The 26,909-nt window shown below is 40.3% G+C and overlaps 2 protein-coding genes across 2 annotated transcripts; both read left to right on the forward strand.

The window, feature by feature from the left end:
- The first annotated feature begins 1,455 nt into the window (after nt 1-1,455).
- LOC108922847 (protein FAM122A) lies at nt 1,456-8,663 on the forward strand. Its single transcript, XM_018733234.2, has 8 exons — nt 1,456-2,404; nt 2,882-2,966; nt 3,136-3,192; nt 3,372-3,415; nt 3,612-3,716; nt 3,912-3,967; nt 4,634-4,718; nt 7,013-8,663. The coding sequence occupies exons 1-8, from the start codon at nt 2,304-2,306 to the stop codon at nt 7,125-7,127; spliced, it is 648 nt and encodes a 215-aa protein (XP_018588750.1). The 5' UTR covers nt 1,456-2,303; the 3' UTR covers nt 7,128-8,663.
- A 15,569-nt stretch (nt 8,664-24,232) lies between these two features.
- Nucleotides 24,233-26,370, forward strand: rnaseka (ribonuclease, RNase K a). Its single transcript, XM_018733485.2, has 3 exons — nt 24,233-24,482; nt 25,356-25,438; nt 26,111-26,370. Exons 1-3 carry the CDS (start codon nt 24,405-24,407, stop codon nt 26,253-26,255), a joined length of 306 nt encoding a protein of 101 aa, XP_018589001.1. The 5' UTR covers nt 24,233-24,404; the 3' UTR covers nt 26,256-26,370.
- Nucleotides 26,371-26,909: the final 539 nt, after the last annotated feature.

Here is a 26,909-nt window from a genome sequence, read left to right on the forward strand (position 1 = left end):
AACACAGGGCATAAGGCCAGAGGGGGAGGGGACACACCCAGGACAGGATGCCAGTCCGCCGCAAGGCACCCCAAGCAGGACTCGAACCCCAGACCCACTGGAGAGCAGGACCCGGTCCAACCCACTGCACCACCGCGCCCCCCTGAAAGAATAAATAAAAAGTAGATTTTTCTATAGTGCCATTTTTTTGAGGCCGGAGGGGGAGGGGACACACTCAGGACGGGACGCCAGAAAATGACATCCAGCATTTTGGAAAATAGGTGGTTTAAATGTGGGTTAGAGATTATGTTTATGGAGAAATATAAATAAATTAATTTGTAACAGTACTGAAAATGTTGAAATATTTTGTGACAGTCAAGTGCTTTTAAAAATTTTGGGGGAAAAATGCTAAAATTCAACGGACAGTTTTTCAGTGAAATATGTTTATATCATAACAGTTGTGTTTGTTTTGCTCTCCGGTAGAAATTTGTCTTTCACTGAACAGTGATAAACTGGAGTGTTGATCTTACCTGGATCTGACCAAATCCTGCCCTGGAAAACAGGCAAAAACTTCAATGGACTGATTTGACTGCAGGCAAAAAATGGATCAGCAAATAGATAGATAAACTTTCTGAAAAACCAGAAAGTGTGTATCTTAATTCACGAAGAGGAATGACCCAGAAAGGCCTGATCCTGGGATGTCCTCGTGGAAAACCACGTCAACATGTTTACAGAAAGCAACCTGCCTGATGTTACCCTACTTTCTCTGACACCTCCCTTACAATTATAGAGAATGATGCACCTGCTTAACATCATAATTTAAATGCAGGTACTGTGAATTTAACTGGGAAAACTTTGGGCAAAGCTTTTAACAAAATAGTTAAAGCTGTTTCCAGTTACAGTTTCCCTTTCAAATCTACACAGCAAAATACAGCCTGACAGGTGATTTACGCAAAAATTAAATGTATTACTCGAGATAGCTCTTTCACTCATCAATGGTGCTATTAGATTGTTATCAGGAAAAGATTTTAAATGCTGAAACAACCCATAACATACCACGTATGGGCCATAAATGCTTTTGCAGCATCGGGGAAACACACCAGACCCTTGGTAAATGCTGTATGTTGTTCCACAATTCATGCTGCTATCTGTGACCATCTTTCCCCATAAGACATCTTATGCCATAGAAATATTGCTAGAAGAAAAGGGACTTTACATTTTGATAAAATCTACTTCTTTATGGCTACATTTAGAATCATCAAACATAAGAAAATCACTTCAGACACAAACAATCTGTAAAAATAGTGTAAGTGGGGGAAATATCCTAGTTTCGCCGTAAGAAGCACCTTTCCACCCATGTTATTGTTGTTTAACAACAGAACTATGTAACGGTTAACAGTGTAAGCCTGCGGTACACACGGCCTGTAGTAACTCGCTCAGCCACGGTGTGGCGTAGTTCCCCGGCCGCGACAGGCAAAGGACTGCTCCGTCTTGCCTGGACTATAGCTATGGAGAAAAAAAGAAGCTCAGCTGCTTAAATTATGTGATTTTTCAAACGGATCTCACGGTTGTTTTGAGATTTCACGTAGGAGGCGGGACACAGAAGAGTTCAAATAAAGTTTAAAGTAGTTTTTCTGCGTGCTTTCCTGACATGTAGTAACATTTGATATCTTTTTCAAAAAATCTCTGAAAAATTTGTTAGCCTCGCTTTTTGAACTTCTCAGGAGTTTGCGATGCAGTGAACGATGGAAAGTTGTACCGCTAAATGCATCGACTTCGGTAGCTAAATAGACAGCTGGCTGCCTGTAGCACCGTTTCGAAGACTAGTTACTTTTTATTCAGGTTTGTTCATGTTCCAACTTTACTCTTATTAGCGGTTAGCTACGCTAGCTGAGATGTTTTGAGCTCCGCTGTTGGGTAGTAGTAGTAGCAATACATGGAGTAGCTAGCTAAGTTAGCTAACTGGCTACGATATATGTTACTGCGGGGGGCCCTTCCTTGGAAATAAATTTGTCCACGTAGCCAGCTAGCGGATATCCACGGTTAGCACTGGGCCAGCGGCCCAGGCTGCTCAGCCAGCTGACTAGTATTTAACTCGGGCTCCGACGTGGGGTCTTGCTTTCACTGCCAAATAATGCGATAGAAGGCAGGGTCGGGCAGAGAGTCCCGCTGTATTAGCCAGGAGTCCCTTTTGGACCCTTGGGACTAGGTGAGGCCTGCGGGTCGGGCTTTCACCGGGTTGTAGTACTTCAGTTTGCCCGGGAGTGAGAGTGGGAGGGTCGCAAGCGACAGCAGAAGTGAACCCGGAGACCTGGGTGTACGGAATGGAGCGGATGGAGATCGACCAGTGCGCAGGCGCGACGGTGGCCGGCGGAGGCGGGTCTCTTCGGAGATCCAATAGCGCCCCAATGATCACTGGCGTCAGGTAAGGGTAGTGCAGGTTGCTCTTCAATTAAAAAAAGACGTTTTTCTTTCACTTGTGTTTTTCTTTACTGGAACTTTTCATCTAATGGTTAATCCATGACATTATAGCATAACATTTTCACCTTTACATTCAGTCAAATGCCATTATTCAGCTTACTTATTGCTTACATGGTAGCACGACCACAGCCCTTGAGCTGATGCAATGAAAGTTAATGCATAAACTGTACTTTTGCTGAGATGTTTATGTATGTCGCTTTGGACTAAAGCGTCTGCTGAATGAATAAATGTAAATGTAAGTAAATGGTTAATATATATGATTGTATGTATGTTCTGTACTACTTCCACCTTCCTTTCTGCCCTTTCATTCTTCCTTTCTTCCTGCTCTGTTTTGTCTCAACAACTCCAATTTCTTCCCTATATCTTCTTTACCCCTCATATGCCTCATAACGTATCACTGGACACGTCGTGTCGGACACAGCGATGGAATGGCCGTGTTCAGCTCAGCGAGTTCTGCTCGCTGTCGTCGGAGTAGCATGTCTGTGAACCCCAGCTGTCCCGGACTGGTCAGTGTCTCTTCCCCTTTGTGTGACCCATGTCGCGTTGTTCTATTTATCAGAACTGGTCAGATACACATGTGCCTTTGAGCGTTTTTGTTGGAGAAGCGGGCGGACTTTGGCTGTGTTAGTACATTTCCCTGAAGAAATCAGTAAGTAATCTGTCTTGCCGTTACAGGCCCTTCCTCTGTGCCCTTTTCCAGGGGTCAGCGACAGACTGTCCTCCCACAGACAGGTGAGAAAATTAAAAGGGACACTGCCTATTGGAGTAAGACTGTTTTGTTTTAGGATTGTCTTATTAAAAAAGATGTTGTTTTGACGAAGATTTAAAAGGTTGCTTAATACACTATTTTATAGCATCAAAATACTATGTGGCCTATGAATGTGACCTTACTGTGGTGTGTTGCCTTTCAGGATGAAAGCATGGAGCTCACCTTGCGGGGGAACCTTAGACAGAGGTAGGGGCCCTGAACAGATGCTAATGTATAACCTGGACTGGCCCTTTCTGTAAACTTTTTTGTCAGTTGATTTGGTCAGTTGGTCTGAGTGTGTCTGCAGCACCTGCTGGATGAAGGTGACTCACTGTGAGTAGGGCTTTTCTTTTAGGCTAGGGATGCATTTGGGCTGACATGCCTGCTATTTCTTCACTCACAGTGCCTTTTCTCTGGTGCCCCTCCCTCCGGTTACACACTGGCATGATTCTTTGGACAGTGGTGTTACCCCAAATTCATCCCCAAGTCCAACAAGAAGGTTTAGGAAGTAAGTTTAAATTTTAGAAGGCAGCAGCCACATTTACATAACTTTAATTTGAGTTTTATTGTGATATTTTTTTACATGATATCTGAATATTTCAGCATACAGTATATGCTAAAATATTTCTTGTTTAGATTCTGAGAACAAGATCTTGTCATATTTGCTTGAGAATGCAGCTGTTATATCTTCTGTCTTTTGCAGGACACCACTGACTTCTGCTGTTAGATGGCCTGCTTTAACACCACTCAAGAGGAAAGGTGAGAGAGAGCACCCGGTCTACAATGCTATTATGAACGATGGTGTTGTCATTTGGCAATGCTGGAGGAGACTCCTGCATGCCTGACTTTACTGAAATGTGTTAGTTAAATCATGTGAACACCCTGCAAATCCTTTTTTGTCTGCAGTCTAGCCTGCTTAAAACAAACAAAAATGCACTGAAGTTTTTCCTCAGTTTAATAAAAAAAAAAGATTTTTCTGACGATGCCTAGATGAAACCTGTCAATATCCCCTTATTATCAAAAGTATAAATAGCTTTTTTTTTTTTTTTTTTTTTAAAGAAACTAGTGCATTTTAAATAAGACTTTGTAGCGAGCATGTGGTGTAAGTTGCCTTTGCATTTTTTCTTGGTTTTGATAAAATCACTCTAACCATAAAAATGGGAGACACTATAAAAGTAACATTTTATTAAACATATTTACATTTATTCACTTAGCTGATGCTTTCCTCCAGAGTACCTTACAGTTATGTGCCCATTTATACAGCTGGGAAATTTTGCTGGAGTAATTTAGGGTAAGTACTTTGCTCAAGGGTACTACAGCTGGAGGTGGGATTCTACAACCCTTGGGTCTGAAGGCAGCAGCTATAACCACTGTGCTACCAGTTGTCACCCTTTTCACTACTGACTGTTGTGATATTTTTTTCAGGAGGAGTTGAACTTGATGCCCCACCTAAAAAGTTGTTTGTTGCTGGGGTAACCGACCCACCCCACCTTGCTGGTTATACAGTAAGGTCAGAACTTCCCCGAAGAATCACTGTTTTGTGCATCATCTCATAAAATTTCATACACATATGCACAGTATTGTGGCTTGCAGCACCTTGGGTTTGGATGGGGTGAAGAAGGACGCAAAGGCAGCGAACATTTCGAACATTTCGTTAGAACACCGACGCACAGGGAAATAATGCTCTTGGTCTGAGGACCCTGTTTCCTCCGGAATCTGCGCCTCCATCGAGCCTTCTCAGCTTGCTTAGCTCCCCCAGGTTCTGTTCCCTTTCTCCCTCTGGCAGACGCAAACACCCCCTTATATTCCCCGTACATCACCAAACGCTAACCAATTACAGTAAACATATTTCCCGCTCCAACACAGTAACGCGGGTCGTTACATAGCCCCCCGTCAAAAGATATCAGCGTCCCCGCTGCTGCCTGCCCCATAAGTGTCCCAGTGTCCAGCGTTGTCCCTCACGTGCCTCCAGGCGGGAGTGCAGTCCCGGATGTTCAATGCTGGTGGTTTGGGCGAGGACAATCACAGTAGCCCACTATGGCGGTGCGCTTGGGGATCGAGGCAGTCATCCCGTGACCACCCGGCCTCGGTCCCAGCGTCGCTCTTTTCCTCGCCCGTAGCACGTACCAGCATTGGCAGCGCCCACGTGGTTTTTGCCGACCGTTCTGTGCTCCCCATAGCTGACTGGCTCTCGCAGGGCCGTCATGTCCACTCTCCGCAGCCTCTCTGCGCTACCCTAGTTCCATCATCGGGGGCGAACACTCCTCTTGCGCCCCCGGTTGTCTCACCGCGCCTCTTGCTGCTCGGCTGTCTTTCGGCAGAGGACCCGGCAAAGCCGCCCTGCTTGCTACTCTTGCCTCTGCAGTCTCGCCTACGCCGAGTCCACCTCGATGCTCGTAAAACTGGCTGCTTCTCGCTGTGCAGCCTTCCTCCTTTTGCGGCGTTTGGTCTGCTGCGCCACTCGGTCTGCCGCACCGCTCTAACTTTAAAAAGCTCATCGGGGTTTCACACAGGCTGGGCGCTTTCTCAATGAAAGCAGCAAAAATTTCATTTGTGGGTGAACTCGCGTTGGCGAGTTCTCGCTCCTCCGCCACGGAGCCCTGCCTGTCCACAGACGAGGCACGCTGCTCCGCGTCGTCCAGCACATCGTCCGACCTCCTCGGGAAAGCATCGCTCCCCGCAGGGCGACTTTCCGCAGCCTCCACGCTCGGCGGCAGTTCGCTGCCTCTTCCTGCTACTCCTACCGTGGGCGCAGGGAGACCCCACTCGACCTGCTCGTCCATCTCCAACAGCACCTCGCAGCCCTTCTCCTCCGTCTTCACCACAGCGTACGCTTCCCCACGGTCCCCCTGGACACCCGTGCTCTCCTCTCGCTTCTCTGCCTCCACTGTCTCAAGCTCTTCGTTCGCCGGACACTGTTCTTCCGTCCTGCTGGCTTTCATTCTCACGCCAGTTTCCCCTTCCTCGTCTTCTTCCGAGTCCAGCCTCTCATGGTCTTGCCCCATCCCACTCTGACACCAGTGTGGTGCGCAGCGCCGTGGGTTTGGATGGGGCGAAGAAGGACACAAAGGCAGCGAACATTTTGAACGTTTTATTAGAACACCGACGCACAGGGGAATAGTGCTCTCAGTCTGAGGACCCTGTTTCCTCCAGGACCTGTGCCTCCAGCCAGCTTTCCCAGCCTGCTTAGCTCCCCCAGGCTGTCTTCTCTTTCTCCCTCTGGCAGACGCAAACACCCCCTTATATTCCCCATCCGTCACCAAATGCTAACCAATTACAATAAACACATTTCCCACAGTAACACGGGTCATTCAGTATTTACTCACTGAGCCAGACAGATCTGACAAAAACATAGTAATTTTATGTGCATTCTCATTTGCATATGCTACATGCCTGTTTGGGACACGGCTTTATTCTGTACTGATGATTACATTTCATTTAGTTTTTGTTTGGCTCTTTAGGAAGTAGGAATGTTCTATAACAAGATATCACCCAGTTCTGTGATTAAAAAGTATGTTGAAGCTTGCTCAGTCATGCAGTTTCAGTCATCAGGCAGTTGCACTACTCACTGAACTGACTGTCAGATGTTTTTCCCTTTGGAAAAAAGTTCCTTTTTCTCTTAAGAAAAGCATACCTGAAAACCCAGACACACACTGTGAATATTAAATTAAATTGTTTTTTTCTTGTACAATTTTTTCGCTACTAAGGGAATACACCTGAATCCACAAAAACCTGCATGTTATCTGTGTTTCTTTCCTCACTCTGTTTCCATCCTGTACTGTGACTCTGTCTTCTGTCTCACAGCGTGACCCAGCAAACTGGCTCAACCCAGGGGGACATGGCCACGTCCACCATCCCACAGAGCAACCCCCTGTCACTCTCGCTGCCGCCATGTGCCCCAAAACATCCCAGCCTGTAGACCCAGGTCATCCAGTCACATGCATGTGTACTGCCTTGAGAGCAAATACATGGTTAAAGACAAGTTTCTGCTTCAAGACAATCAGATGATGCTGTATTGCCCAGTGATGGAAAAGCAGTGCTGCTACACTTTCAGAGTATCAGCATTCAGATTCCCAAAACCTGCAGTCACACCATACCATTCTTGAGCAATGTTCTTTCATGGTGTTACTTTATCTGAATGAATTTGTCAGATTTAACCCACAATTAAGAATTATGGTATTTTCTTTTTCTCTTTGGCCTAAAGTAATTTATAGGTACTTAGAAACACCATAAAATTCCCCTAATTACAAAGTACAGATATGAGTGGCATGTACATATGCCATCTATCTGAAGTTGAAGAGACTGTTGACTGTTCTGTTAACTTATGTGCAGTGGGGAGACAGCAATTTTAATAATCCTTTGAGTGGATTGTGTTTGTATATATTATGATGTGCATATATTCATACTGTACATAAACTGGACAGGGGGCTGGTAGTTTGAGTCCCTTGCTCATGACCAGTATTGGCCAGTCTCCCTATCTTAAGAAAACATTTAAAGCCCTAGTATGTACTTCAGACTTAGCAAACAATGTGTAAAAATTAAGCGCTGTAGTTTAATAGTTTATCTTATATTACAATGAAGCTTCATCCACATAACCTGATATATGATTTAATTTTTTTGTTTGAATTTATTTTTAATGAAACTACAAATAAATCTGAAAACTATCATTTTACAGTTTGGAAAAAAATGAAATTGTTGATGAATGATGTGAGGACTTCCTCAAATTACTGTTGTCATCATAATCCAAGACTGAAAACAACAAATAAGGGTATAAAGGCACTCGCAAACACATCAATGTCCCAACAGTCTCCGATAACTTGTGTACAGTATTCTCAGGAAACTCTTTGATTCACAGTGAGTTTCTACATTATGATTAGAAATTGCTATGACTAGATTTCTACTCCACTAACATATACAGTATTACCCTGTCATGACTGAAATATTTGAAGAACAACATGTCAACAGAATGTCTGCGAAACAGTGTGTATATGTTGTGTATTCAAGATATTCTCATTCAGTCAGGAAGCAGTGGAAAGCATTTTTATTAGAGAGCAAGAAGTATATCATGGTTGTAGTGGAGTTTCCATGATTTATGTGTGAATGAATTCCATTGATTTATGCAAAGAATTAATATATTTATTTTAGATTTATATTAAGTTGACCAAAAAGTTCATTTTTGCCATTGCCCAGCACTCTTTTCGCGATTGTATGCTGTTGCCTTGCCGTCTGTTTCCGACAGTTTTTACTTACATTTACCTTTACAGTTTAATGATTGTTCTGGCTTTAATTATTTGGATGTATCTGCATGTATGCACATTGACACTGAGGTATTAATGTGCTGTACTCTGAAAAGTCATAGAAACTCCTCTACAGACAGGATAGATTAAAGCACATTTTGTAAGAAATCTGCATTTGCTGTCAAAGATGGCTCTTTGTATGTGTTTGAATGTAAATAGAGTGCAATTTATTATAATCAAGTATTTTTAAGGAATTGTAAGATAAAAAGACATTCATTCCTTGAGTATTTCCTGCTTTAGTGGAAATGTATATCTTTTAAATATACAGTACAAATATATATATGAATAAAAGCTTGAAAAACACTGATGGACTATGGTATCTTTTCTGGTTAGTATTTAAATGCTTGTGCCTGTGCTCTTGGATGAAAACGGGAGGAAAATTCAAGAAGAATGCCCTCTTGCCAGCATGGATAACATCACTTTGATAGATGGATGTATTGCTCAGAGTGAAGGACAAAACCCCCCCCAGGACAAATAATTAAGGAAATTTTTATTCTTCTGATTATTTGTAGTTTGGGGGGCGTGGTGGCGCAGTGGGTTGGACCGGGTCCTGCTCTCTGCTGGGTCTGGGGTTCGAGTCCCGCTTGGGGTGCCTTGCGACGGACTGGCGTCCCGTCCTGGGTGTGTCCCCTCCCCTTCCGGCCTTACGCCCTGTAGGCTCCGGTTCCCCGTATGGGACAAGCGGTTCCGAAAATGTGTGTGTGTGTGTGTATTTGTAGTTTATGAACACTTCTCTGAATTATAAAATACTACATTTATTGTATAATGAGACTACAGTAAGGAAGGCGTTATAAATATTGTATTGTAGCATACATTAATACTTGCATTATAAATTTACAGCTCGCTGTTTTACAACAACAGGGGGTGCGGTGGCGCAGTGGCGCAGTGGGTTGGACCACAGTCCTGCTCTCCGGTGGGTCTGGGGTTCGAGTCCCGCTTGGGGTGCCTTGCGACAGACTGGCGTCCCGTCCTGGGTGTGTCCCCTTCCCCTTCGGCCTTACGCCCTGTGTTGCCGGGTAGGCTCCGGGACCCCGTATGGGACAAGCGGTTCTGAAAATGTGTGTGTGTGTGTGTGTGTGTGTGTGTGTGTGTGTTTTACAACAAAATTATTTGTACAATCATAAAAAAGCATAATTAAAAGAACATCATATCGTATCTTTAAAAAAATATATTCAAAACATAGAGTGTTTCGATTTATTTAAATGTCATTTACTACCACCTGATGCTGTGTCCTATGCCATTCAGAAATGAACCAACACAGAGAAAGATATTTTTTAGGATTACTTCAGTATTAAATTACTAAATTTCTCTCTCTCACACACACACACACACACACTGGCTTGTCCCAAGCAGGGTCACGGCGAGCTGGAGCCTAACCAGGCAACACAGGGCACAAGGCTGGAGCAGCGCCAACTAGAAAGGCAGACAATATAAATGAGGGTCTGCTATTTAACTACACACACATGCACATTGGCCGAAGCCGCTTGTCCCGAGCCTAACCCGGCAACACAGGGAGTAAGGCTGGAGGGGGAAGGGACACACCCAGGACGGGATACCAGTCTATCTATCGCAAGGCACCCCAAGCAGGACTCAGACCCCACAGAGAGCAGGATCCAGCCAAACCCGCTACGACACCGCACCCCCCTAAATTTATATATTTTCTTCCAATTATAATGGTATTAGATGGCATTAACGTGCAAAAACATAAAACGGGGGCTTTTGTCATTTCTTAATTTAATTAAGAAGGTTGTTGTCCCACTTTGTGCTTCAAAAGAGGGGTTTTTGTCCTGTGGGAGTTCTGTTTGTACGAGGGCGGAGGGGTTTTTGTCTGCACCCCAACAGCTGCCCATCCTACAAACAAAAGTTTTTCCTAGTATAAATTCATATTATATCTATCCCATGTATGGTGAAAACCCTCAAATGTAAATACCTTTTAACGACTTTTTTTTTTTACATGAAAAAGACTCTTTTAAATGTTACTAAAGTATATATTAATTATAAATAACAGTCCAGGCGTTTTCCTGACTCCAAAAACTTTTTTAAAAAATCAGTATTGTATACTGATTTTATATTTCATATAGTAAAATGTAAGCTGAAGACACCACTTTTAAACGAGGTTATTTTCAAAGTGGAAATACTGTTCGTTTCAAGTACCCCAACAAGAAACAAGCTCCTCCATCCGGGTATTCGCTGCGCGTGAAATTCAAAAAAAACGTCCAAAGATCACTTCCCGTCGTGCATTGCGGCGGAGATAAACCGTCGTTTTAATTAAACAAAAAATAAATAAAAATTATTGAAGCAATTTTATGAAAAAATATGCACCGATATAGCTAAAGCGAGTCCAAATACACGTATTCTAGTAGAAGAAAAATTATAATTTAGTCGCGAAAATTTTAATTTAATTTTTTTCCTCAGTGCCGTGTCACCGGAGCAGTAGAAGAGTCGGAGCTTCAGGTTGGCGCCATTTTCAAATTGTGGCGTCTGAGAGAGTGATAGCCAGGATTGAAAAAAAACATATACAATCCTAATCTTTATTATTTTCTACATATTTTCGCGAAAAAAAAAACTGTGCTAGAGAATTAATATTTTTGGCGTGGTTTTGGAAGTATGGGAGTTAAATACAAAGGTAAGACAGTTTTAACGTCTTATGTTTTCTTATTTTGTATTTGCATAAGTGAATGCACAACAAATTTAATAAACTATGTCAGTTAATATTTAGTTGATTGCATACATACGAATGTATGTATACATGATGAAATCCACCTCCCGAGACTGCTACTACTAGTCACGGTTTGCACGAGAAATCTGGGGACTTTTTTTTTTTTTTTATTTAAAATTATTATTTATGATTCATCAACTGAAAGGTAAGTTAGACGTGTTGTTCAGTACGTTGAGATGGTTTTTCTGCGTTCTTGGCCAGTTAAAGGAGCTTCTGTGCTCTAATTGTGTAATTGTGAGGGTTTACTGCCCTGTGTGTGTGTGTGTGTGTGTGTGTGTCACTCCAGCACACCCCTCCCCGCACCCTCTCGAGGCCCAGCAGCCCACCCCTGTGCCGCACATAAATCCAATATTTGTCTAATTCATAATTCTTAATTTACTTCACGGTGCTGGCGCCTGTCAAGCATGATGGTGGCGTGTTGACACAGGAGAGCTGTCTGGCTTCCAGTCATCATTTCGCTCACATTTAAGAGACATGATGATGAGGAACAAGCTGTACGTGTACGTGTACGTGTACCTACACCTACACCTACCTGTGTCCCTGTCAGCTGCACACTTCTTGTCTTGTCCGTTTATTAAAACTTTTAATATCCATTTTACATTCCCTTTCTGTGTGAAACACTGCTCTCTTTCCATCTAAATTACGTGTCAGGGCGAGAAGGAACGGCTTTTGCTCTCAAACGGGCTGGGAGAAGTTCTCGAGATGAAGGGAAAACCATCTGGATACCAGTCAGTCGTTCAGTCCGAGACGCGCAAAAGATACATATATAATCCTGTACGGTCATTTGCGCACAAATGTCCATGCATGACTCGGTCGGAAAGACTAGAAACAACTGTGCAAAAAAAACTGTATTAATAAGTGTTTTTTAATAAACTCATACTTTTCTTCTGCTTTTAATTATAGAAAATGTATTTCTTATTTAATCTTAAAATTTTATAGTTTTATTTCTAAAACCTGATTCAAAAAATCAAGTTTGAAGCTTTTTTTTTTTTTTTTTTTTTATTAAAAATAAATAAATAAATAAATAGAAATTGCCACGAGTTGGTCATTTGAATAAGTATTTTCAAAACAGTTCATCTTGTATTTTATTATCGTTGTCCACGGTGTGTGGATGGTTAAAAAGTTTTTCTTTGGGGGGGGGAATGTTACCACATTACTTCTCTAATGTTAACTACTGAAGTGATGCATTCATGACTAAATCGCAAAGAAGCACTTTCAACAATTAATTGAATAAATTAATATATAAATTAATTCTATGTCTGTATGTTCTCATGACCTAGTATAATAACGTTAACATCTAAGTATAACACAGTACTGTGTAAACTAGTTTTTAGCAAGTTACAGTTAAATACCTTGGCGGTGATTTATTTGCCAGTTATTAAATTATAAAAAATATAATGTATGCTGTTTACTACTATTTGTATTTTTTAGGACATCATTTAGTAAGTCTGTGCCAACATGTGTCCGAATTTCAGGGATTAAGTTTCCTGCTTCTACTGTTCTCATAAACTAAACTTTAAGCCTTGTATGTCACATGTTTCACATTTTTGCTTAATTTAATTTATAAGCAGGTAATATTTGCAGTATATGCAGTCATTATTTTATCTAACATTACTAAATCTTATTTACAGGCTCTCTAAATGGGAAGTTGCAAGAAATTTTACAACTAAATTAGAGGAGTGAGTGTTTTTTACACCCTATGAATCTGGGTATTGGAGCAGTTTGGGAATATATGCATATATTAGACACACGCCTATTCTGGTGTTTAAAAAAAAAAACATTCCAACAATAAACTGCATATTCAGAGTTGAAATTTGTTAAATTTGGTCTTCTGTATTTATAGTTTCCTCGTGCCCCAGTAAGAGTAAGTCGGAGTGAGACTAATCACCCTTCATAGATCCAGTTTTAATTAATTGGCATAGATATAGCAGTTTTCTGTTTCACTGAAAAGGTGGCAGTTGTGCAGTGTTTCTAGAGCCCCATTAATGAGATGTTTCCTGAGTTCTGTATGCTCTGGGTGGTTGAGAACTGTAGGATTTTGTGTGTTTACCTGTTTTTACCTGGTTTCATGCATTTGTTTCAGATGTGGATGTAATTTTATTTGCTTGTTTGAATTTCTACTCCTGAATATGTTTGATTTCTTTAAATGTTTAGTTAATTTTCAGTCATAAACAATGGAAAATGCTTCAGTACCAAAGAAGTGTGACACTACTTTGCTGAAGTGGTAAGAAAGAACAGGAACATTTGTTTTAAAGTAAGGTGTACAATTTGTAGATTTTTAAAAAAAAAAAAAAAAAAATTGGTAGTGGCTATTGCTGCAGTCTGAACTTAAAATTTCAACATTGTCCATGCAAATGACGTGCTTAATGCTGATTTTGAATACTTTTGCCAAATTGGCAACAAGGTTTTCGATATAAAAAGCAGGTAGGACAGAGTTGAAAAGAATCGTCGGATTTTGTGCGTGCGTGTGTGCGTATGTGTGTGACTGTGTGTGGCTGTGGCCTCGTTCAGTAAAACTATCTGTAGAACCAGATGTACATTTTCCTCACGGTGTGAGCTTGGCCTTGCTCAACATACAGGCCTACGAATCAGGTGGCTGAAAGCAGGCCCATCTAAAATGATGTATGAAATGAAAAGATAATTATTTTTAATTGTAGGTGCATATCTTTTAATGCATATTTTGCTGCTTAGTGTGAGCTTCTTTATTCCTTTTTTTCTTTCTTTTTTCTTTTTTTTTTTAACCTCCCGATTAAATGCTACTCTTGCAGTGACCAGGTTCGCAAAGTTTTTGTTTCTGGGCATGGTTCTATTTGTGCGACTCGGTAAAGACCTCATTGTGTAGCTTGCAATTTTTTACTATTTTATGCACAAACATGCAACAAATTTCTTTCCCGTCACTGGCTGTGCACAGCGTAGCATGTTCCTTCTGTTGTTCCCCCCCCATCTCTCCCCCTCCTTTCTCTCTGCTGCCTCTGTGAATGCCTTGGCAAGCGTACAATAAAGGGAGCGAGCCTAGCCTGGTAGCACTGGCGCAGCCCAGACACCAAGCCTGCACAAATTAATTTTTTGCCCCAAGATGGTAGGTGCGGTGGTCCCCAAATTTGAAACACTCCTGGGGTGATTCTAGGAGGACCCTCCAATTTTTTTTCAGATTTTTTCGACCCCCCGAAAAGGTTGATTTTAAATGTAGAAAGTGACGGCCCGGGAAAAAGGCTACAGCCCCTGCTCTTTATGCCTACCCAGCTCCCCGGCAGCTTCACTCAGCTGCACCAGGGCAAGAGCAGCACACCACTGGACTGCTGCTTTCTGAGGTGGAAAGGGAAGGAATGGGGCCGTGGGTACAGACAGGAGGTGGTGAGGGGGTTTGGGGGGTGAAAGTTTAGAGGCGAATTATAGGCCTTGTCCCCCCCAAGTCAGGAAAGGAAACCATAAGCTTAAACGGACGGTATCTCTGCTGCTGCTGCTTGACTGGGAAGCCCCATTGTTTTGTGGTTTTAAGTTCTTTTTCTATATGTCCATCAGGTTAATTCTTATTGAAGCTGTCAGAAGAGTAGTTACGTATTCATGTGTTAATTAATGAATTTACCTGTTTGTGATAATTTATTTGCGTAATAGAGGGCGAGGTTTATTAGAGCTTATTAATCTTTTGTTGTCGTTTTTATGGCGATGGGCAAAATACTTTTATTGCAAACAGACTTGTGGTTGAATTAGATGGAAAAGGTGCATTACCAGTAAGTGCAGGAAGTGCTTTTTATAATTTAAAACAAAATTTAGCCAAAGAAATACATTGTTAGTTTTTTAAAAGATTTCTGACAAATTATATCAGACTGGTTGGACTCTCTTGGTTTTGGGAGTAATTTGCCATGCAAACCTTTTTGTTAATTTGTCTCTTGCTTATATTGTGGAAAAGGACTAGAGGTAAGTAAAACTTTTTATTCCCCCAGTTCCTTCCTGTTTCCCTGTTTGTTTCGGTTAACTGCCTCTAACAGCTGTAGAGGGGAGGCCAGTCTGAGGCATCTTTTCACCTCTTTTCTTTACCCTCTTCCTCTCTCTCTTTTCTCTGTACCTTTTTTCTCGCCCCCTCTCTGCCGTGCACTTAAGCTACTACATGAAGCACGCACACACGTATTGTATTGGCACAAGTGCCAGTGTGTGTTCGCTGCTCTAGAAAAACAAGCTCTTCAATGATTTTTTTTGTCCATTTCGAGATTTGCAAGGTGGCTAAGATTGCTTCTCGGGTTTTTGCTAATGGATCACTGACAGACGGACATTTGAAAGGAAAACTATAATCCTAGTTTATAATTCTGTATTTTTTCATTTTTTTAATTAATTTGGGCTTTTGTCAGTTAATTGCTTCAGAGTCAAAGTATTAGTTTTTGAATGTTTGATTGCATTATATCTGAAACTTGTACAAATGTGGGTGGAAAATTTTATTCTTTTAACCTTTTTTGTTACTATTCTATAAAGGGACATGGTTATTATATAGTTTTGCAGTAAATTGCATTATGTGCATTTTACTTTGTGTGCTTTTTTGAGAATCATAATTCAGTCACCACCTGTTTGACGAGACCTTTTGAATGCCTCCTGCCTAAGGGAATGTCTCCCAGTTATCTTTGTACATAATTGACTGTCAGGGACAGAACTGCAGAGGGCTCCTTGCTGTGTTACTCTGACATTAAGGGATCTATGTAAACAAGTGGTGTGTAGTACACACACTAGTGAAATCTGCACTGTGAAGGCAAAGTAGTTACTTGTATTTTACGTGAACATTTTACATTTTTTTCAAATTCAGGAAAAGCTTATGTATAATTATACCTCATTTTTTTAGGGATTGTTTTTCCAAAATTCATTTACATGCTCAATGTATGCCATAATTTAAAATAAACTATATTATATCATATTGTTTTAAATATGCAGAAAATGTACTGATTTCATTTTATTCCTTGCAAAATATGTGTATGTATATATTTTACACACAAAATCTAAATGAATAAAATTAAACTCCAATCTGTGATTCAACCTTTAACAGTAAAAACAATAACACTGGAATGTCATTTGTGTAAAATCTGACTAGCTTTTCCAGAATTGTGCAGATTCTTCAAAGGTAAGTTGAACTAAATTGTACTGGATGATCAATGCTGCTGCTACCCATAAATGTAGGACTGGTTATGTGTAATGTATATGGTAGCTGTTGGTTTCTGTGTTTTCATTACACTGCAACTTCTATGTCTTCCTTAGGATCAGGCCTCATAACTCATATCCTGAATTTCTGTTCTATCTGAGAGCACATTATTAAAATAAGAATGCTTCCTAAGTAGATGTGACAATGAAGGACTATGAAGATCTGGACCATCTGAATGCGGTTTGAGTCAAGATTGTCTTTTGCAGACTGATCCACAGTTTGCAACCTGTTGGGGTAATGTGAAGTTTTCTTTATCATACAAGGAACATTCTCTGGATCAGCAAGTGATTTCCCCCCCCCCCAGGGTGCCCTTTAGCAGCACATCATGGTTTGCAGACTCTCAAACGCTTCCAAACCATTCTATGCTGCTACTGGGAGCCCTGGGAACAACACATGTTGTTTGAACTTCAAGTGTCATGCCAACAGAACATGCAAGTAGTATGGAATAACTATGTCTGTTAAACTATTGTTCAGTTTTGTTTTTTTTTTTTTTAATGGAATGCAAACTGTCCCTTAATTTTGTTAGTTCAACATAATTGTATTACTGTATTTCAAGGGGTGTAGTAAAGTCTTCAATTTTCACTATAACATATAAAATTAAGTAATTTTGCTGTTTAAAAAAAAATTTCTAAATGATAAATATAGTATCTCTTGGCTGATTGTGGTGCTGCAAGGAGTAATTTAATTCCTCTTACACACTTCTTTGCTCATTTTGTAATGTATTAGCAGACAATGTTCAGTGTAATAAGTCCAGGTTGTCAGCTCCTGTACAGGCTGGGGCTAGAAGTCCAATAGAAATAAATGCATTAATTATGGTGAAGTGGGAGGAGTTTGACTCCAGCTATCTTCAGTAGGCCATCAGTCCATTTGTGTGCCTGGCCTTAGCAGCACATCAATATTGGCAGCTGCCCTCCCTGGAGTGCCAGTGTGATCGTGCTGCTCCTGTCAGCCACATCAGGTCTACAGCTGGCTAATAAAGGCGTGGCTTCAAGAATACACAGGTGTCCGCAACTGCTCTGTGGAAGCTGCAGTGATGGACAACGCAACATAAAAATGCCCAAGTGTTGACTTTATTATAGACATCCAGAGGTGACACTAAAGCTAAAGAAATTTCAAAGACGTTGGAAACTTTGCCAAATATTCTCATGTCAGATGTCCATTTAATTAGCAGAGGCTTTTCTCTGAAGTGACATACAATGATCACCACGTACAGTAGTGTTTAGCTGACATTCATTTAAGATGACTGGCAGCGCTGGATAAACTACAGTAAACTCCCTGTAACTATTCACCCATCTATAAACTAGAGCAATACAACATACAGCCAGAGGTCAACTTAGTCACTAGTTCACCTGAAATACAGGTCTTTGAACTGTGAGGAAACGCACACAAACACAGGAAAAATGTGCAAATTCTAAACATCCAGTCATTGTGATGCTGCAGTCTTAACTACAGCTCCACCATGCAGCTCAGGAATATTTTAATCCTTAAAGTTTTTTGCTTAATTTTGTTAAACTAGTCAAATTATTTGGTTATACATACACCAGTTGTTCGATATATGAACTTTCTACTTGGTAATAGTGATCATCTTTACAGCCATCAGCAACAGTCTACATTGTACTTTGTTAATTGACAATCATTCAATAAAAACTCTATACATAAATTTTTGTACAGTTTTACTGTACATTAAACCAACATTTGTAAACATTCAGCTCAAGGTAAGCAAATGTTTTGTTTAGACAGTGATAATTCATTTGCACTGAAAATAAGCCCTTCTATAAAGTGCCTTATGAAGTTAAAACTCTTGTACAACATTTAGACTGCAGAAATACTGCCAAAAACATGTAATGGACTTTACCAGTACAAAACTTCATAAGTACATTACCTTTTTACAACCTGACATAAATCCAATACGACCAAATGCCAGTAAAGCTGCATAATTAGAGATAACTCCTCAAAGTTTATTAAAAGGCTGATCCATAGCAAGAGTTATCCCCTGCCATGAAGTCACATCTCACCAGTCTAGGGTGTCCTGTCTCCCTTCAACAGGGGTACGAGCTGTAAGGGTGTACAGTACAATGACAGGATTAGCATGAGAGAAAGGGCAGCTCACCGGAATTCATAATGAGACTAGAATCCAGATTAAGGTTCTCTAGGGAAGATAAGCACAACGTCAATATCAAGTTATAACAAATACAGCTCAGATTGCTGAATAATTTGCCAACTGAAGCCAAAAGTATTTGCAGGCTTCAAGTTATTGTTCATAATATACAAGCCCAGTAACTTGTGTTCAGTATACATACAAAGGGACATGAGTACAGGATTACCAAATCAACCATTACAGCTCTGTGTGAAAGTGCTACTACAAAGTCATGCCAGCAATTCTCACCATGGCCAGAGTTGAGCTCCTTGCTGCTAGAACCTTCACCCAGGCCTTTAATAGCCTTCAAGCCACTGCTCAGATCTGAGTCATTAAGCACACTTAAGGTGAGCTCTGATGAACAAAGATGCACTGGTTCAAGTTTTAAAAGATTTGTTTGCTGCATTGCTTTGAAAGCATTAAAAGTGTTGAACTGCATAGAAGCAGTAAAAGGTATTATTTTGGCCAGCATCACTATTCATTTTTGATTAATTAACTGCTGCTGGAGATTTGACAAAAAAACATTAACCCTTACAACTTGAATAGCCTAAACCCCAGTTTTGCCAACTGTTTTTAGAGGATGGCTGGGGAGGAACCTTGTAGCCCAGAAGTTAGAGGGCCATGGGGTCCAGACAGTTCCCTAGCACTGTTGATGTGCCTTTTTTGGCAGGGTCTACTGACAGGTGCTCCACTCAGATTTTTATGGTGGTCTTGATCTGGCTTCTACTTTGAGATGAGCAACTGATGTTAGCAGAACAATCCCAGAATTCACAAACCTATATCTCCAAAACTGTCAGTTTTAATGACCAGTTTTTGAAATTAGTTCAAATAACTGCATTCACCAAATAAAAATTCCTGTCAATGACAAAACAAATTAAAGCTGTATCTGAATTCATTCAGTTCTGCCAGAACTGGCCATTACCCACAAGCTTTTGAAACACACAACTGGGCCTATGCAGCACCCGCATGAAGAAAATTCCCTTCAAGAAATCATTTGTAGATTCTCTGCAGAATTCAAATGAGAAATCTGACAAAGGCACTTGACAACTTTCCACTTTCCCATTACTTTTATAAAACCAAATCATTGGTTTCTGAAGTTAGTAACTATGCATACAGACCAGAGCTAAATCATAGTACATAATATTTTTCACTAGGCAAAAAAACCAGGGTCAGCAGTTAGCATAGTTCTACCCACTGCCTTGCTTTCAAGGGACTGGGTTTGGATCCCAGCTCTTACTGTTGATCAAGGAACCTACCCAAATCTGCTTCAATGAAAATTAACTGTATACATTTACATTTATTCATTTAGCAGACGCTTTTGTCCAAAGCGACATACATCTCAGCAAAAGTACAATTTATGCATTACGTTAAGAGGAGACATAGCTGCAGACATTGAAGTCTCAAGCAAACCTAGTTTGTTACCCACCACTTGCTGCACCGAGGTTCATTGTTCAAGTAGGTGCATAAAACACAGGATAGATAAATCCCGATACCCTCCCACCAATTTTTTTTTTAAATATTATAAGATACAGTATAATGGGTAAATGACTGTGAGTAGCTTAACACCATGTCATTTTGAGAGAAGCATCAGCTAAATAAATGAATCTAACTATTCAAAAATAAAATCAGCAAAACTTTTGTTAAGAAAGCAGTTAATTGCAGAAAATATAACGAAAGAATGAAGAGATGTGCAACTGAAGGCCACAAGGAGCCAAAGGTAATAGGATACAGTGTAACGCTGATGAAACACTTGGAATGACAATATGTGTTCAGGGCTTCTGCATGGTGCACTCATTCATGAATGAGCTGATGGTGTTTAGGTCATCACCAAAGCATTGCACAGCACACTTCAGCATCTTAATCTCTGTGTCTGTCCATTTGGCTCTGGAAAACAAACAAAAAAAAAAAAAAACCACAGAAGTGGAAGGTACACTATGAAAAAAATCCTATAAAGATCTATATTTAACCATCAAATCTGAAGGTTAAAAAAAAAAACATTTCAAATTTATGCTTTAAGACATTCATTAAAAGTGTTTTATGTGGTGCATTTGCATTGTAATTATTCACAGTTAGTGCCCTTTAATAAATTTACAGTTGAGTACATTTTAATAGCTGTAACCTAACATACTTTGGAAAAATGTCCAAAGTTGTGTAAAAGAGCAGAACGCATTTAAATGTACTGTTGATTGTGTTTAAATGAAGATATCAACATAGGGCACTATTTAAGTGTCAAATTCACCATTAGGTTAAAATGAATCACTGCTTAAACACTAATGCATTGTCTCTTTCTTCCACAATCGTATATTTTGGGACACAAAGAATAAATAAATAATATGCTGTATTGTAACAAATTTGTGTATGCATCAGTATCAGTCACAGGAGCTGCAATCTTTATTTAAAGCAGAATATGTTGCTAAAATTCCTCCACTGCCACAGTGCCATTATCTCAACTACCTCCCATCTAACAGCACTAAACTGTATGTAGCTGATCTGTTCATTTGAAATACTGGGGAAAACAAAATCTTTTCTATTTAACGGGATTATTTTAGTAATACATTGTGTACAGGCACTGCTTACTGTGTGTACTTCTGTGCAGAGAAAATTTTATGCATTTGGTTTTCGATACTTAGGGAATCGCCAATCATTAGCACGTGATTTGATTATTTTCAAAATATTGGCGTGACAGAGGACTATTGCGGTTATTAACTGGCTTCTGTAAATCCAGAGGAAGGAATGCATCAGTAATGGATTCTGATCCTAATTCTGATTAAGTGTCAGGCACTTGCATGGTTGCCAGAGGGTTCAGACATGACGCTGGAAATTTGGTGCATTCAGTTTTCCCCGTTACTGAAAGTATTTTTTTAGAATCAGTAAATAAAAAACCATCTAGTAATGCAGCCTGTGATTTTAATTTAACAGCAAAATAAATTTTATTAACGTTGTTGAACTGCTATAATAATGTCAACCACTGTAATCTCTTATTTGCAGTTACAATAATTAATTACTGTTAAGGAGCTGTGAGGCACCAGTGTCACCTGTTTTCTGTGGGATTCCACAGCTATGCTTTCCCACCTCCACTTAGATCACATGGAACACACCCTGAGCTGCAACCTGCAATGGCGGAGCCATTCGCATTTAAATCCTGGTATTAAACAATGGTTGAAGTGCGTCAGATGTAACCGTCAGAAATGTTGGGAAATCGAGGCCACATGAAACGTGGGGTTCCAACTTCAGTCAAAATTTTCTGCATCAGCCCACTGGTTGGTGTGTTTGTGCCCGAGTAACTAGTGTGGTGAACACAGCGCCGCTGCAGAGAAGATGCCCTCACCTGTAAAGCATAAGCACATGGAAAGATCGCATTATGGCAGTGCATTCTGCAGCCCAAAATCTCATTATCAGAGCATAATTAATCTTCATATTTCCAGCCCAGACTGCTACCCACGCATTGCACTTCCAAAATGAAATGACTGTGTTTTATAGAACGACTTCCCCCACAGACTACCCAATCACCAGTGTTTATGAGCTAAAAGAGAACAAAACAGTGGGATACAGATGTGTTCTCCACGAAGTGATGCCACTAAAATATAATTTAAAAAATGGGCGTGAAGTACAAACAAAGCAGACTGAAAATGAGGGGAAGAGCGCCTCCCTGTGGCCTTTAACAGCAACATCACCCACTTCAACTAAAGTGGGAAACGTCACAGTCAGATGAGAAAAGGAAGGGGAACGTTTTATATATATAGTAAAATAAGGTCTTTGGCGGGCCGGTAATCCATTCTCATCCGAGAAGAAAAAAATAGTAAAGTAAATTTTGTAAAACAACAGTGGAATTAACTGCGTTTGTTGACAAAATTTTTGTCAAAAAAGGTGTATCGTATGCAAAATATGGATTTCTACAGAAGCTTGTCTAACAGACAGTAGGATTACGTGGATACACATTAGCTTACCTATAAATAACAGCATTATGTGGACGTATAAAGCTTACCTTAGAAGAAGCCGAAGCGTTTTGTGCAGTTAAAAAGAAAATATTAACTCACGCAAATTATTATATTAGGAGTTCGTTTCTACAAGAATACGTTTCCGACACGGTTTTACAATTTGAGATAATTATCTGCTACCTCACCTGGTTACTTTATTAAGGTGTTTGATTTCAAAATAGTTTTTAAACTGAAAAGTGTTTCTGGCAAGTAACTGCCGTTTCTTCACATACGACTTGAACTTCAAGCTGAAGTACAAACACTGACAGAAGCCGGACGCTATAAAACGACATTCATTGAACGTCCCCTGGTTACTTCACTTCAAAATGTGCGGAAAACACTTTGCTCGCGCTAGATTTTCTGCACCATTCATTGGCCGAAAAAAACGGAAGTGGATTATGATTGGTCGGAGCCTCAACGAGTGTTTTTTTTCAAACTTCGTGCGTACAATATTCCGGAGACAGAGGAGGGAGACTTTTGACCCCGGTCTTTAGCCCCAATAACCCAATGAATGTAATGATTCAGGGTCTGCGTCATAAATCACTGTGAGAATAATGTGACTAGTCTCACACATACGTGTTAGTATAAGACTAAATTATTCTAAATCATAAAAGATTTTCCTTATTATCGGGTTGAAGACATAGTTAACAATGTTGTAAACATAAATCATAACATTGTGAAAACCTTTCATCTATCATTTACCCTAAATATGGTGTATACTTCTGTAATATTTTATTGCTTAAATAGCACACAGGTCTACTAACTGAAACCCGAGAAAAGTCGCGCTAGCTAGTTTGATTCTGCATACATTGTGTTAAAATAAAGATTGTGGAAATATTTCAAAATTCATTAAACTTGAAATAGGAAAAGCAGTCCTGAGCATAAATAAACGATTAATACAAATAAACTGATAGAAGTTGAATTACAGCATTGGACGTACTCGGCGTAATATAAATCCTGAACAAATTTAGCATTTTACCAGGAATAAAGAAATATAAACTTATCTTTTTTTTTAGCAAACAGACAAGCAGAATCAGTGTCATTCAGAAAATGCGACTAAGTAAAACATTTGATTCTGAGGTGACTCGTCTCTTTATTATTATGCTTCTGTTTACTGTCCAATAGCATTAAAGAGATCCACAACAGGCACTTCTTCAGCAAACATGTGGTTGACTCGGGTTCAACTGTTTTTTCTACTATAATCATTATAATCATGTAACACTCTGCAACCCTATTGTTACTGAAACCTTTTGCCTTTGAGTTGTTGTATATTCCCGAACCTGTCTGCAATTTCTCGATATACTGTTTCTCATGTAACCCGGTTCTGTTCTGTTTATAAGGCCAAAAAGCCCGAACTGATGTTTACTGTAGGACACTGTACTACTGTGATTTCTTGACCTTTCTGGGTTAGGCTCTGGAGATCCTCCTGTCAAGTGATCTGCGCTCCGCTTCTCTCCTCTCACGTGGTCCTTCACGCTGAGCAGGTCTGTACCATGTGAGAATCCTGTAAGGGTGGGAAATTGGCAAATTTTTTTTCGAACAAACTTTCAATCTGTAGCCCTCAAAAAATAGAATTTTCTTTCTTGTGCGAATTTTAAAACTTTAACCGTTTGATTTAGTACTTAACTTGTCTGGTTTTCCCAGATACCTCTGTTTCCGAGTTCCCGTTCCCCCTATCGTTTCTAGTGGACTGTTCGGGAAGTACCGGCTAAAGACGGCAGAGCGAGGCGGTCAGCTGACTCGGCTCGTGCCGCCGAACATTGATTGGGTCTGTGTGGCGGTTCGGTTTGGGTGTTGGGCGATATGAGAATTCCTGAATAGGGGTATTTAAACATTTCTTTTAAATAACTTTTTTTGAAAAGAAAAAAGAAGAAGGCTTCGTTCATGGCGTCGCTTCTGTTTTGCGGTCCCAAACTGGCCGCCTGTGGAATTGTCATCAGTATTTGGGGAGTTATTATGCTGGTAAGCTGTTTTTTCTACGATCATTATCCAAATATAAGTATTTATTATCAGTCGTACGTTGTGTAGCTCTGCACAAAAAGCTCGCTGTGGACATGATGTTCATTTTACGTGTCTGTCCACCAGCAACTTGGTTCAGAGTGACAGAGGTGACAATCAAATCAAAACAGATACAACTGATCAGACAGCGACATGATGTTTAACCTTTAAAACGAGTAACATCACGTATAGTTTGAGAATTACTGTATGTAATGACTTAAGTATTCCGTTTTTGTTGTTATTATTATTCAGTAGCCAACGATTTGCCTGCCTTGCTTGGTTCATACATGATTTTTATAGATGAATTGATCATAAATCTTTGCACAGTGAAATTTCCTGCAGGTTTTATTATTTTACTTGGTTTCCTTCTGTTAAATGATTCATATTGCAATATGTGGTTTATTTGTGCACCTATCTTATGTAGTTAATGTTTTTCTATGATGAGCTTTACTGTTCACTAGTTGTTGTATAGGGATTTTCCTATTGTCATGTGGCAAAATAAGTCACGTGTGGTAATTTTCATGTAAAATGATGTGGAAGGCAGATTCTTGAATGCACTGAATGTTGTGTGTATGAATATATGCTGTAATGCATCTTATGCATTGTAGCTCACAAAGCTTTACATATACTTAGGTTTTTTTAAAAACAAATCAATGTTTTAAGGTTTCACCTTCAGAAGAGGAAGGAGCCTCAGCAGCTCTTTCTTCACACTTTTCTTTCACTTCTCAACCCATGATGGGTTGACTGCAGAGAGTGTATGTGAATGAACAGTTTGTAGATTTGAGAGATTTGACCTGCGATCCATTGTGCTCCTCACTGCCTTCCTCATCGTCTAAGGCATTGCTGGGCATCTTCTTCAATGTCCACTCTGGAGTTCTCATCGAGGATGTGCCCTTCACAGAGGAGGACATCCAGAAAGAGTGAGTAATCTCCACCACGGCGTGACTCACTGTGGGTCTGTCCGGTCACTGTATGCTCATTATCATCCTTTTTATTTTTATCTACATATTTAGGAAGGTGCTTTCAAAAACAGATACCAAACTAGATTAAAATGTACATCTACCAAAGGGGTTGAGGTTAAACACTTTTCTCAAGGGGACAACAGCAAGATGACAGGTACATCTCTGCTAGTCCAGAGAAATGAGTAGAGGAGATGTTTGACTTGCCGAAGCATTCCCACATAATTCGTGCAGCAGAATTCTGTATATGCTGTAGAGCTTTGATGGCAGTAGCGGGAAGGCCACACAAGAGACAGTTGCAGTAGTCCAGACAGGATGTCACCATGGCCTGGAGAAGTAGTTGGGCAGAGTCAGTTGTGAGGTTAGGATGGATGCTGTGGCTGTTATGCAGGATATATCTGCAGATCTGGGTTGTGGCTTCAATGTGCTGAGAAAAACCACTTCAGGTATATAGGTGGTGGGCATACAGTGATGTTAGCTTTAATTTTAAGGTCCAATACACAGGTAGAGATTATGTTCATGACACATTCACATTTATTCATTTAGCTGATGCTTTGTGAGATCTTAATGAGACTTCTGTTTTGTGTTTCCTGTCTGATTTCTTTCCCTCCTCCTCTTGCTGCACACCTGCAGTTCCAGCTCTCCGCAAGCAATATATGCGCTCTATGACCAGGTGGGCTACAACTGCTACATCGCGGCAGCAATCTATGTGTTCATTGGGCTCCTGTCCTTCTGTCAGGCCCGACTCAACAAGCACAACGAGTACATGGAGCGCTAGCAGCCCCTCCTCAGTTCATCTTGCCTCGCTGTGTTGTGATCAGCTGTTCTTGACATTCCCTCTTGCAGGATGGTTGATTCCAGAAGTTGTTAATGTAAAAAAAAAAAAAAAAAAATCCAAATCAGTTTGTTTTTTTTTTTTGGGGGGGGGTTTGAATTAAGTTCTTCTTTCAGTATTTATGTTGAAAGACTTCATTCAACTGCTCATCTACTCGGGTCTGTATCTTTGAACTGGAATTTAAACCTTCCAGGTGAGGAAGACATTAGTTGTTTACTCAAAGTTCCTTAGTTGTCAGTGAGGGGTGTCTGTGCCTCAGAAATGTCCTGTATCCTGTGTGTTGTTTCATTATGCTGTTTGGAGCCTTACAAAGATTGCTTCAGAAATGCTTGAGGACTGTATTTTAAGGATTCAGTTGCAGAGTTGTACAAAGGGATGGATCACATTACTTGGCCAAGGCTCAGATCAATTTAAAAAAAAAAAAAAAAGGGCCTGGTTCTTGGTTGCCGCAACCACCATTAATGTGTTTTCTTTAAAAAAAAATTGCCAACACTGTTTCTCTTCATATTCCACGTGGCCTTGGTAGATCTGAATTGTGCCTATATGACATGCAGTGGTCCTGTTCCACTGCACCCACCAAAGTGCTATGAATTTTTA

Source organism: Scleropages formosus, chromosome 13, assembly GCF_900964775.1.
Source record: "Scleropages formosus chromosome 13, fSclFor1.1, whole genome shotgun sequence".
NCBI lineage: Eukaryota > Metazoa > Chordata > Actinopteri > Osteoglossiformes > Osteoglossidae > Scleropages > Scleropages formosus.

Excerpts from the sequence above, each read along its gene's own strand:
- rnaseka (XM_018733485.2), top strand. The coding sequence starts at position 24,405 with ATGGCGTCGCTTCTGTTTTGCGGTCCCAAACTGGCCGCCTGTGGAATT. Across the intron at positions 24,483-25,355 it reads TTTGGGGAGTTATTATGCTG|GCATTGCTGGGCATCTTCTT; the intron begins GTAAGCTGTTTT and ends TCATCGTCTAAG. Across the intron at positions 25,439-26,110 it reads GAGGAGGACATCCAGAAAGA|TTCCAGCTCTCCGCAAGCAA; the intron begins GTGAGTAATCTC and ends GCACACCTGCAG.
- LOC108922847 (XM_018733234.2), top strand. The coding sequence starts at position 2,304 with ATGGAGCGGATGGAGATCGACCAGTGCGCAGGCGCGACGGTGGCCGGC. Across the intron at positions 2,967-3,135 it reads ACCCCAGCTGTCCCGGACTG|GCCCTTCCTCTGTGCCCTTT; the intron begins GTCAGTGTCTCT and ends TTGCCGTTACAG. Across the intron at positions 4,719-7,012 it reads CTTGCTGGTTATACAGTAAG|CGTGACCCAGCAAACTGGCT; the intron begins GTCAGAACTTCC and ends TCTGTCTCACAG.